The sequence below is a fragment of the Sminthopsis crassicaudata genome, chromosome 1 (assembly GCF_048593235.1).
Source record: "Sminthopsis crassicaudata isolate SCR6 chromosome 1, ASM4859323v1, whole genome shotgun sequence".
Lineage (NCBI taxonomy): Eukaryota > Metazoa > Chordata > Mammalia > Dasyuromorphia > Dasyuridae > Sminthopsis > Sminthopsis crassicaudata.
In genome coordinates this window covers 581,218,210-581,230,932 of record NC_133617.1, presented here as the reverse complement: position 1 = coordinate 581,230,932, position 12,723 = coordinate 581,218,210, and the positions used below count along the sequence as shown (strand labels likewise).

The following is a 12,723-nucleotide window of genomic DNA, read 5'->3' as shown; positions in this document are numbered from 1 at the left end:
TATAATTGTGGTATATACTAGTTCTCAACTATTCGTTATTTGTGAAGCATGTTCTCTTGAGGGAAATAAAGACTTTTAAAATTTTTGTGATGCTTTTATATTATGCTTTTTTGGGGAAAAAAAAAATATTTGAGTCTGAGCACTATAGAATAAAATGTAGCACACAGTGACACAGTCCTTAGGCTGCTGACAATTTAGGTCATATACTTAAAATGTTCCCAACTTTTTACAAGCAAATTATTAGTACTGTCAGTACTTTTCAGCATTCATAGTTAAGCTTACTTCAGCTATCAATGTGATATCCCATTAAATATACTTTACCTATTTGTATTGAACTTTTACTTAGAGGAATACTTTTACAAAAAGTTTAAAATAAAACCGATGAAAATGCTATTGTATTCTTTACTTAGAATATTTCTTTTTCTGATAGGAAATACCATTCAGTGATTTCGATCAAAGCCAAAAATCTCATAGGCTTAGGGTTTTTTGTTTATTTACTTTTAATGATTGCATCAATCTGGAAACTCCTTCCACTTGGCCTAAAATTTATTTGCTTAGAGAATGTCCTAGGATATTGAGAGATTAAATGGCTTGCTTCAAATCACAGAGTTAAGGTATGTTGGAGGCAGGACTTAGTCCTGAACTCAGAGCAGAGACACGGCATTATTTCTGAACATTGTTTGAGTTATGACAAACTCTTGGTCTTTGGACCTCTTGGGTAGGCCATAGATTGGGGTGAGGAAATCATTTACTAAAGTAACCACAGGAGAGGATGAGTTGAGAGCTTCCCATTACTTCAGTTCTATAAATGGATAATTTTGTATGGCCTGCAAATGATATTATAAACATACAAATAGCCATTGGCAGAAAAAAAAGTTTCCTACTTCTGCCATGGGTGAATCGGGTTTTGAATTATATTTTAGGTTTCCATAAGAGTGGTTAATCTAGATTTTTTAGTTTTATGATTAACGTTTGTTTTTACACCATGGTCAATTTCTTCCCCATTCCACCTCCAGGTTAATCCTTTCCTTATAGCAGAGAAAAACAGATAAGCAAAACTTAATATTGTGTCTTCCATATACAATATTTTGCACTCATAGTGTTTCATCATTTTTTCCAGATAAAAATTGATCATAGTAATTAATTGGGATTTAATATTTTTGTTTATATTATTATAAATGTATTTATTGTTCTGGTTCTGATTGCTTTACTCTTTACCTTTTCAGATAAATCTCATTTTTCTCTGAATCCTTCTAATAGTTAATTCTTTTAGCCTGCTTATTTTTCTTTACATTCATATATCGCAATTTAGGATGTTTCCTAATCAGTGAACACCTACTTTATTACTATTGTTTCCTATTATTAAAATATATATATATATATATAGGGCCATTGAATGATAAATGTAATACATGATATGCATGACAACAGCAGAGATGTGACACTGATTTTTAAGTGATGTTCTCAAGTATTCCAGTAAGAAAAGAGAATTTTAGAATTCTGAGCTATAATTCTATGATTATCATAATTTCTTTGGTTAATTGTCAACAAAGTGTCTAAATAAAGAATAGACTGTTCTCCATTCTTAAAGCTGAACTTTTTATGATTGTAGTAAATACACAACACCCACACTCACAAGTAGAACAGGCCTTTTCATTCATGCTGCAGAATCACACATTAAGCTTACCAGTTTTACTAACTCTCAGCTTTTGGCCACCTCTTCTTGAAATATCTTGGAATAAATGTCTAATAATGGAGAATTTTCATTAGTCCTAAAATAGTCTTTTTCCATTTTCATTAGAAAAGAAATATACAATAGATGTATTAGGTATTCAAGAAAAGAATATTTTAAGCATCCAGGTTTTGTAATTCAGCTCTTTCAAAGAAAGATTACTATAGTATATTGTAACTACTATTTATTTCATGTTCTTTCTTAGCTGTTATGGATATTGGTAAATAGAAAAAAAATCAAAAGGCTATTCAAAAGGCTTCCTTTGTTCAACTAAAGGCAAAGTAGCTTATCTCCCTACAAATTGCCAACTGGGCTTATTGGGTCTGTAATGTATGTGCTTTATTGACATAAAATATTCTTTGAGATAACTTATACTACCAGAAATCAAAAAGAACCACTTTAGACTGGGGAAGAGAAGGAGAAATTTAAAAAAAACAAAACCTAATAGGTTAAATAAATATGCTTTTAGAGTTTGAGGTAATAGCATTTAAAAGTCAATTCTTTATAACCTTATAAACATTAATGGTCTTGTGCTACTTGACCTAAGCAATAACTTGCTAAAGGAAATAAAATTAATTTAAATAATTTTTATATTAATCATGTTCACATTTATTCCCTTGATAATGGGATGTAGATATATCATTGGTCAAAGAAATGTCATTTTTCCTTCTCTGCCTAAGATATGTATAAATTGAAAACCTTAAAGTAATATATCAATAATATTGGAGAAGACACTATTATAATATTCACTAGTGTGTTTCACATAATTTTATTTGTTGGTGTGGAAAATGGCCTTTGTTGATTTCAATGATTTTAACTAAAATAATTTTTTCATTTTATGCCTGAATTGACATAGAGTCTAAATTCAAATAAAAATACTTCCTACCATTTTCTCCTTTGAAATGTAGGTTTCTATGACATTGTTCCTTAACATTCTTTCTCTCTCCTTTGTGGGATCTTCATGTCACTTAGACTAAATATGTTCCCTAAGGGTCTGTTGTGAGCCCTCTTCTCAATTCTCTGTACTAATGGGCCTTAATTTGGCCCATTAAATATAGTAATATATTCAATAAAATTGGTTTTCTTTGTATTTTATGCTGTCACAGAATCCATAGCATAAAAAAAATATTTTTTTAATTTGTTTTTTTAATATTTATTAAGTATCTACTATGTTCCAGGCAAGATATTAAGAGCTTTCTGAATTTTACCTCCACTTATCTTCACAACAAACCTGGGAAGTAGGGGCCGTTATTATCATCTTCATTTTGCAATTGAGGGAACTGAAGCAGACAAAGTTCAAATGTTTTACCCAGTCACAAAGCTAGTAAGTGTCTGAAACTGGATTTTGAACTCTGATCTTTGTGACTCATAGCTGTTATCTTGCTTGGTGATCTCATTGGTTCAATTATTACTCTTCACAGGTGATTTCTAGAACTTTGTAACCATCCTCAATGTCCCCTGAGCTACAGCCCCCGTCACCAAAGGCTTTTTTTCGGCTCTTTTAAACTGATTGTCATCAGCATCTGAAACTTAACATGTCTAAAACTACTCATTTCTTCTCTGCCCACATTCCACTTTAATTATTAATGCATGGATACAGCCATTTTCCCAATTACATTAATGTGCAGTGGCTCCCTTTTAAAGACAGAATCAAATACTGAGTCCTCTGATTTTTAACACAATAGCCAGCTCCTTCATATTTTTTAGTCTTCTTTTATACCCTTTTCTTTGTATATTGCCCTCTACCTTCCCCACACTCTTTGATCTAACTTTACTGGCCTACTTTTTTCTTCTTTACCTTAGAGTGCCTCTTCAGTAGAGAGAGACAACTGTTGTCTCCCATGCTTGGAATACTTTTTTTTTTTTTTTTTTTTTTTTTTTTTAATTTTTTATTTTATTTTATAATTATAACATTTTTTGACAGTACATATGCATGGGTAATTTTTTACAACATTATCCCTTGCACTTACTTCTATTCAGATTTTTTCCCTTCCTCCCCCAACCCCCTCCCCCTGATGGCAAGCAGTCTTATATATGTTAAATATATTACAGTATAATTTAGATACAATATATGTGTGTAGAACCGAATTTTTTGTTGCACAGGAAGAATTGGATTCAGAAGGTAAAAATAACAGTTTACATTCATTTCCCAGTCCTTTTCTGGATGTAGCTGGTTCTGTCCATCATTAATCAATTGGAATTGGATTAGCTCTTCTCTATGTTGAAGAAATCCACTTCCATCAGCATACATCCTCGTACAGTATCATTGTTGAAGTGTATAATGATCTTCTGGTTCTGCTCGTTTCACTCAGCATCAGTTGATGTAAGTCTCTCCAAGCCTCTCTGTATTTCTCCTGTTGGTCATTTCTTATAGAACAGTAATATTCCATAACATTCATATACCATAGTTTACCCAACCATTCTCCAATTGATGGACATCCATTCATCTTCCAGCTTCTAGCCACTATGAAAAGGGCTGCCACAAACATTTTGGCACATACAGGACCCTTTCCCTTCTCTAGTAGTTCCTTGGGGTATAAGCCCAGTAGTAGTATGGCTGGGTCAAAGGGTATGCACATTTTGATAACTTTTTGGGCATAATTCCAGATTGCTCTCCAGAATGGTTGGATTCTTTCACAACTCCACCAACAATGCATCAGTGTCCCAGTTTTCCCACAGTCCCTCCAACATTCATCGTTATTTGTTCCTGTCATTTTAGCCAATCTGACAGGTGTGTAATGATACCTCAGAGTTGTCTTAATTTGCATTTCTCTGATCAATAGTGATTTGGAACACTCTTTCATATGAGTGGAAATAGTTTTAATTTCATCATCTGAAAATTGTCTGTTCATATCCTTTGACCATTTATCAATTGGAGAATGGCTTGATTTCTTATAAATTAAAGTCAATTCTCTGTATATTTTGGAGATGAGGCCTTTATCAGAACCTTTAACTGTAAAAAATTTTTCCCAATTTGTTACTTCCCTTCTAATCTTGTTTGCATTAGTTTTGTTTGTGCAGAAACTTTTTAATTTGGTGTAATCAAAATGTTCTATTTTGTGATCAATAATGGTCTCTAGTTCTCCCTTGGACACAAACTCCTTCCTCCTCCACAAGTCTGAGAGGTAAACCATCCCATGTTCCTCCAATTTATTTATGATTTCGTTCTTTATGCCTAAATCTTGGACCCATTTTGATCTAATCTTAGTATGTGGTGTTAAATGTGGGTCCATGCCTAGTTTCTGCCATACTAATTTCCAGTTTTCCCAGCAGTTTTTGTCAAATAATGAATTCTTATCCCAAAATTTGGGATCTTTGGGTTTGTCAAAGATTAGATTGCTATTTTTATTCACTATCTTGTCCTGTGAACCTAACCTATGCCACTGATCAACTAGTCTATTTCTTAGCCAATACCAAATGGTTTTGGTGACTGTTGCTTTATAATATAGCTTTAAATCAGGTACACTTAGACCACCTTCCTCTGACTTTTTTTTCATTAGTTCCCTTGCAATTCTCGACCTTTTATTCTTCCATATGAATTTTGTTGTTATTTTTTCTAGGTCATTAAAATAGTTTCTTGGGAGTCTGATTGGTATAGCACTAAATAAATAGATTAGTTTGGGGAGTATTGTCATCTTTATTATATTCGCTCGGCCTATCCAAGAACATTGAATGTCTTTCCAATTATTTAAATCTGACTTTATTTTTGTGGCAAGTGTTTTGTAATTTTGCTCATATAATTCCTGACTCTCCTTTGGTAGATATATTCCCAAATATTTGATACTATCGACTGTTATTTTGAATGGAATTTCTCTTTGTATCTCTTGCTGTTGGATTGTGTTGTTAATGTATAAAAATGCTGAGGATTTATGTGGATTTATTTTGTATCCTGCGACTTTGCTAAAATTCTGAATTATTTCTAATAGCTTTTTAGCAGAGTCTTTGGGGTTCTCTAAGTATACCATCATGTCATCTGCGAAAAGTGACAATTTGATTTCTTCATTTCCTACTCTAATTCCTTGGATCTCTTTCTCGGCTCTTATTGCCAAGGCTAGAGTTTCTAGTACTATATTGAATAGTAATGGTGATAGTGGGCAACCTTGTTTCACTCCTGATCTTACAGGGAAAGGTTCTAGTTTATCACCATTACATATGATGTTTACTGAAGGTTTTAAATATATGCTCCTTATTATTTTAAGGAATAGTCCATTTATTCCTATACTCTCAAGCGTTTTTAGTAGGAATGGATGTTGGATTTTATCAAATGCCTTTTCTGCATCTATTGAGATGATCATATGGTTTTTATTAATTTGATTATTAATATGGTCAATTATACTAATAGTTTTCCTAATATTAAACCATCCCTGCATTCCTGGTATAAATCCCACTTGGTCATAGTGTATTATCCTGGGGATGATTTTCTGAAGTCTATTTGCTAATATCTTATTTAAGATTTTAGCATCAATATTCATTAAGGAAATTGGTCTATAGTTTTCTTTCTCAGTTTTCGATCTACCTGGTTTAGGTATCAGTACCATGTCTGTGTCATAGAAGGAATTTGGTAGGACTCCTTCAATCCCTATTTTTTCAAATAGTTTACATAGCATTGGAGTTAGTTGTTCTTTAAATGTTTGGTAGAATTCACCTGTAAATCCATCTGGTCCTGGGGACTTTTTCTTAGGAAGTTGGTTAATAGCTTGGTCTATTTCTTTTTCTGAGATGGGACTATTTAAACTACTTACTTCTTCCTCTGTTAATCTGGGCAAGCTATATTTTTGAAGGTATTCTTCCATTTCATTTAAGTTATCGAATTTATCGGCATAAAGTTGAGCAAAGTAGCTCCTAACTATTGTTCTAATTTCCTCTTCATTAGTGGTGAGTTCACCCTTTTCATTTTCAAGACTATCAATTTGCTTTTTCTCTTTCCTTTTTTTAATCAGGTTTACTAAGGGTTTGTCTATTTTGTTGGTTTTTTCATAAAACCAACTCTTAGTTTTATTAATTAATTCAATAGTTTTTTTACTTTCAATTTTATTAATCTCACCTTTTATTTTTTGAATTTCAAGTTTTGTGTTTGTCTGGGGGTTTTTAATTTGTTCCTTTTCTAGCAATTTTAGTTGTAAACCCAATTCGTTGGCCCTCTCTTTCTCTATTTTATGCAGGTAGGCCTGTAGAGATATAAAACTTCCCCTAATTACTGCTTTGGCTGTATCCCACACATTTTGGTATGATGTCTCATTATTGTCATTTTCTTGGGTGAAGTTATTAATTATGTCTATGATTTGCTGTTTTACCCACTCATTCTTTAGTATAAGATTATTTAGTTTCCAATTATTTTTTGGTCTATTTTCCCCTGGCTTTTTATTAAATGTTATTTTGATTGCATTATGGTCTGAAAAGGATGCATTTACTATTTCTGCCTTACTGCATTTGATTTTGAGGTTTTTATGCCCTAGTATATGATCAATTTTTGTATAGGTTCCATGAACTGCTGAGAAGAAAGTATATTCCTTTCTGTCTCCATTTAGCTTTCGCCAAAGATCTATCATATCAAACTTTTCTAGTATTCTATTTACCTCTTTGACTTCTTTCTTATTTATTTTGTGGTTTGATTTATCTAATTCTGAGAGTGCAAGGTTGAGATCTCCCGCTATTATAGTTTTGCTATCTATTTCCTCTTGCAGCTCTCTTAATTTCTCTTTTAAGAATTTAGATGCTGCACCACTTGGTGCATACATGTTTAATATTGATACTGCTTCACTATTGATGCTTCCCTTTAGCAGGATATAATGCCCTTCCTTATCTCTTTTAATTAGATCAATTTTTGTTTTTGCTTGATCTGAGATGAGGATGGCTACTCCTGCTTTTTTGGTTTTGCCTGAAGCATAATAGATTCTGCTCCACCCTTTTACTTTTAGTTTGAATGTCTCATCCTGTTTCAGGTGTGTTTCCTGTAAACAACATATAGTAGGATGGAATACTTTTCCTTCTCACCTCTACCAACTGACTCTTCAAGCTTCCTTCAAAACCCAGCTTATAACTATTTTCTGCTGAGAGCTCTTGCTGATTCTAATCACCATCACCCCTATCTATTCAGTATATATCTCATATATACATGGTTGTTTACATGTTTTCTCCTCTATTAGAACTGTGAGCTTTTTGAGGGCAGGAACTTTGTTTCTCTATATTCATAATACTTAGCTTTGTGCTTGGCCCCTAGTAAACATTTAGTAAGTGCTTGTTGAGTTACTATATGATTAATAGTTAAAATTGCATTTTGAATTAAAATTAAATTTCTTTCCCATGGATTGTTTATTCGAAAGGGGAATGAATGAGATTTTCTCAGCTTGATTACTACTACTTGGAATGTGTAGTTGGTACATGTAAAATTTATTTTGAGCATTGTAGAAATAAAAGAAGCATCCTCAACAAGTACAAAGAAGATTAGAGCAATGTTTCTTTCTTTCAACTATTATTTGACTAGGTCCTGATTAGTATAAATGATGAATTTCCCAGGAAAGTCTCATTATTTTAATTTTACTACCTATTTCCATTGGACTACAGCCAGTTACCATATTTTACAAAATTATAACTTTTAAATAGTATGAATTTGAATACATGCCCTTCCAGAAGATTTGTTATTCACACTAATTAGGAACTACATAGTTCTAAAAAATAATTAGCTGTTGTATTAATATGAGAATTAGCAGGCACAAAACTACCCTTATTTGCAGATGACATGATGATGTACTTAAAAACAACCAAAAAAAAAAGACATTTAAAGAACAGTTAATTCCAGCACTGTGTAAACTACTTGGAAAAGTAGGGGAAGAAAGGGGGCTACCAAATTCTTTTTATATCATAAATATAGTGATGACACCTAAACCAAGAAGGGCCAAAACAGAGAAAGAAAATTATAGACCAATTTCCCTAATGAATATTGATGAAAAAATCTTAAATAAAATGTTGGCAAAGAGATTACAGCAACTTATTACCAGGATAATACACTATGACCAAGTAAGATTTATACTAGTACTGTAAGTTTGGTTTAGTATCACGAAAACTATCAGTATAACTGACCTTATCAATAACCAAACTAACAGAAATCATGTGATTATCTCAATAGATACAGGAAAAGCATTTGATGAAATGCCTTACCCATTCGTATTAAAAAATACTATAGAACATAGGAGTAAATGAAGTTTTTCTTAAAGTGATAAGGAGCATCTATCTAAAACAATCAGCAATCATTGTATGTAATGGTGATGTCCTAGGAACCTTCCCAATAAGATCAGAGATCAAACAAGGATTTTCCATTATCACCAATGCTATTCAATGTTGTACTAGAAATATTAACTTTAGCAATAAGAAGGGGAAAAAAGAAATTGGAGGAATTAGAGTAGGTAATGAGGAAACAAAACTATCACTCTTTGCAGACGATATAATGGTATTCTTAGAGGATCCTAGAGAATCAATTTTAAATGACTTGAAACCATTCATAGCCTCAGTAAAGTTGCAGGTTATGAAATAAATCCATATAAATCATCGGCATTTCTATGTTACCAACAAAATCCAGCAACAAAAGATAAAGGAAATGCATTTAAAATAGCTATATTTAATATAAAATTCTTGGGAGGTCTATCTGCCAAGACAAACCCAAGAACTATATGAACACAATTACAAAATAGTTCTCACACAAACAAAATCAGATCTAAACAATTGGAAAAATATAAATTATTCATGGCTAGGCTAAGCTAATATAATAAAAATGACAGTTTCACCTAAATTAATTTACTTATTCAGTGCCATACCAATCAACCTGCCAAGAAATTATTTTATAGAAATAGAAAAAAATAATAACAAAATTTATCTGTAAGAACAAAAGGCCAAGAATATCTAGGAAATTAAGGAAGATAGCCTAACTGTACCAAACCTTGGTCTATATTATAAAGCAGCAGTTATCAAAACCATTTGCTACTAACTAAAAAATAGAGTAGTGAATCAATCACTGGAATAGGTTAGGTTCATTAGACATAGTAAGTCAGTGAGTATAGTTACCTAGTGTTTAATAAACTCCAAAACTCTTATCTTCTGGCATAAGAACTCACTATTTGGCAAAAATTTCTGGGAAAACTAGAAAAAAATTGTGGCAAAAACTAAGCATTGATAAACATCTAACACCTTATACCAAGATAAGTTTGAGATAGGTTCATGGTTTAGATGTAAAGGGTGATACTGTAAGCAAATTGAACAAAAATAAGAACAAGTCTACCACTCAGATCTGTAGAGAAGAGAGAAATTTCTGGCCAAAAAAAGAACTAGAGAACATTATGAAATGAGAAATGAATCATTTTGATTACATTAAATTAAAAACTTCCTGTATAAACAAAATCAAGGAAGCCAAGATTAGAAGAGAAGCAAAAAGCTGGTAAAATTTTTTGCATCCAGTGTTTCTGATAAAAGGTCTTATTTCTAAAATATGTAGAGAATTGACTCAAATTTATAGGATACAAGCCATTTCCCAATTGATAAATGGTCAAAAGGATATGAACAGATAATTTTCAGATGAAAAAATTAAGACCATTTCTAGTCATGAAAAAATGATATAAATTACTATTGATTAGAATGCAAATTAAGACAACTCTGAAGTACTATTTCATATCTTTCAGATTGAGTAGGGTGACAAGAAAAGATAATGATACATTTTGGAGGGAATGTGGGAAAACTGGGACACTAATGCATTGTTGGTGGAGTTGTGAAATAATTTAAACATCCTGAGATTAATTTGGAACTATGTTGAAAGGACTAGGACTATAAGACTGTGCATACCCTTTGATCTAGCAAGTATCTCTTCTGGGTTTGTATACCGAAGAAATCATTAAAGAGGGAAAAGGACCCATATGTACAAAAATGTTTGTAGCAGCTCTTTTTGTAGTGGCGAGTTACTGGAAATTGAGTGGATGGATGTCTATGAGTTGGGAAGTGACTGAATAAGTTAATAGTATATGAATGTAATAGAATATTAATGTTCTATAAGAAATGATGAGCAGGCTAATTTCAGAAAAGTGAAGTGAGCAGAACCAAGACAATATTGTACACAGCAACAACAAGATTATATGGTGATCAACTATGGTGGACTTGGCTCTTTTCAACAATGGAGTGATTCAGGGCAATTCAAATAGACTTGTGATAGAAAGAGCCATCTACATCCAGAGAGAACTCTGGAGACTAAATGTGGATCAAATCATAATATTTTCACTTTTTTTTTTCTTGTGTTTGTTTTTCCCTTTTGATCTGTTTTTTCTTGTGCAGAATGATGACTATAGAATTATGTTTAGAAAAATTGCTTGTTGAACCTGTATCAGATTCCTAGCTGTCTAGAAGGAGGAAGAGAGGGGGAGGGAGGGAGAAAAATTTGGAACACAAGGTTTTGCAAAGGTGAATATTGAAAATTATCTTTGCATGTTTTTGGAAAAATTAAAAAACTATTAAAAAATAAAAGTCTAATAAATGGTAATGACATATATACACATATATATATATGGCATTCTCAAGCAATTAGATAAAGAATAGCTAAAGAATAGAAAGTTTTCAAAATATGTATGGAATTTATGTAGAAAAAAACATGTGAATGGAATAGAATATTTTTGTCTAGGAAGAAAAGCCAAATATGAATAATTTAAAGAAAAGTTGGAAGAATTTAACAAATTAAACAAGCAGACTCAAGAAAACAAATGCACAGTAACTACAACTATTTAAGTTGTACAACTAAAAAGAAACTCTTTAAGTAATGGAAAAACTCAGAGTTTTATAAAAGAGAAATAAAATTTTTTCTCTGTTATAACCAAGAAGAGTAGAATTGCTAAGACAAAAATTATATACTAGAGAAATGTAGTTTCTGTGTTGGATTGTGTTCTTTGTCACAAATTTTAGTTCAAAATGATTAGATTAGTCATCTTGAGAACAGGTTTAATTAAAAGTATTATCTTCTTACAAATGAATAAACTGAATATCAAAAGCAAGTTGTTACACTTATACAAATTATTAGACTCTAGATACAGCCACTAATCTTTAATGTTTTAATATTCTAAAATTTCAATAAATCAGTAACAAACAAGTAAAAGAAGGCTTCTTTTTATTTCAAGGTATTTATTCATCATCCTTGGAGTCAAATAATTTTTCTATCCTTTTATTTAGAAATATCTCTGAACTCATTGAGAAAATACAAACATGGTACAAGTATATCAGTGAAGTAATTATTGAAAGTTATTTTAGGCCTTTTTGTTGCTTCTAATGTATTAAGATCTTTTGGTAGTTACTAAATCCACTTGACAGATCATGTCATTTTATCTAGGAAAAAATTCTAGTCTTATATTTTTATAAATGACAACATTCTTGAAAAGTCAGTCTAAGGTATAATACATAGTTACTCATACTTGGTAGAAACCCACAACTTATTTGATCAAATTCTAGATGCAATGAGGGCCTTGTGTAAAGTAAAGCAATATTTTATTCATATATGTATTTTTTAAAAATTCATTTATGTTAATTGCCTATTTTTTAAACAGGAAATTGAGAAAAAAAGGAGGTTAGAAGAAGCCTACAAAAACGCTGCGACTGAACTAAAGAAAAAATCCCATTTTGGAGGACCAGATTATGAGGTATAGGTTTCATCATTTGTAATGCAGAAAAAATAATCTTCCTAAAACTCTTAACTAAGAAGCTTCCTTTTCCACTTGGTAGACTGTTGAATTCCATTGTTGCTCTTTAATGAGAATATTAAAAGAAAACATTAAGAGGGATTAGCAAGTTATTAAATTTATTTTAAAGCAATCAGTGCACATTTAATGTTTTTTAATTGTTCAGGAAGATTTTCTAACTTAATTTTTCACCTTCAGAGAGATAGCTTAGCTAAGTTCAAATTCTCCTTCAGACATTTCACAACTTTGTGGCAGTGGGTAAATCATCTGACCCTATAAATTATCTGTGAG

At 31.7% G+C, this 12,723-nt stretch overlaps 1 protein-coding gene across 2 annotated transcripts in view; it reads left to right on the top strand.

Annotated features, from left to right (window-relative positions):
- Window positions 1–12,723, top strand: part of CERT1 (ceramide transporter 1) — a 140,148-nt gene that overhangs the window by 86,337 nt on the left and 41,088 nt on the right. For both annotated transcript variants that reach the window (XM_074282297.1, XM_074282296.1), the window contains exon 8: window positions 12,301–12,393. In XM_074282297.1, the coding sequence (XP_074138398.1) occupies window positions 12,301–12,393 (93 nt within the window). The remainder of the gene's footprint in view (window positions 1–12,300; window positions 12,394–12,723) is intronic.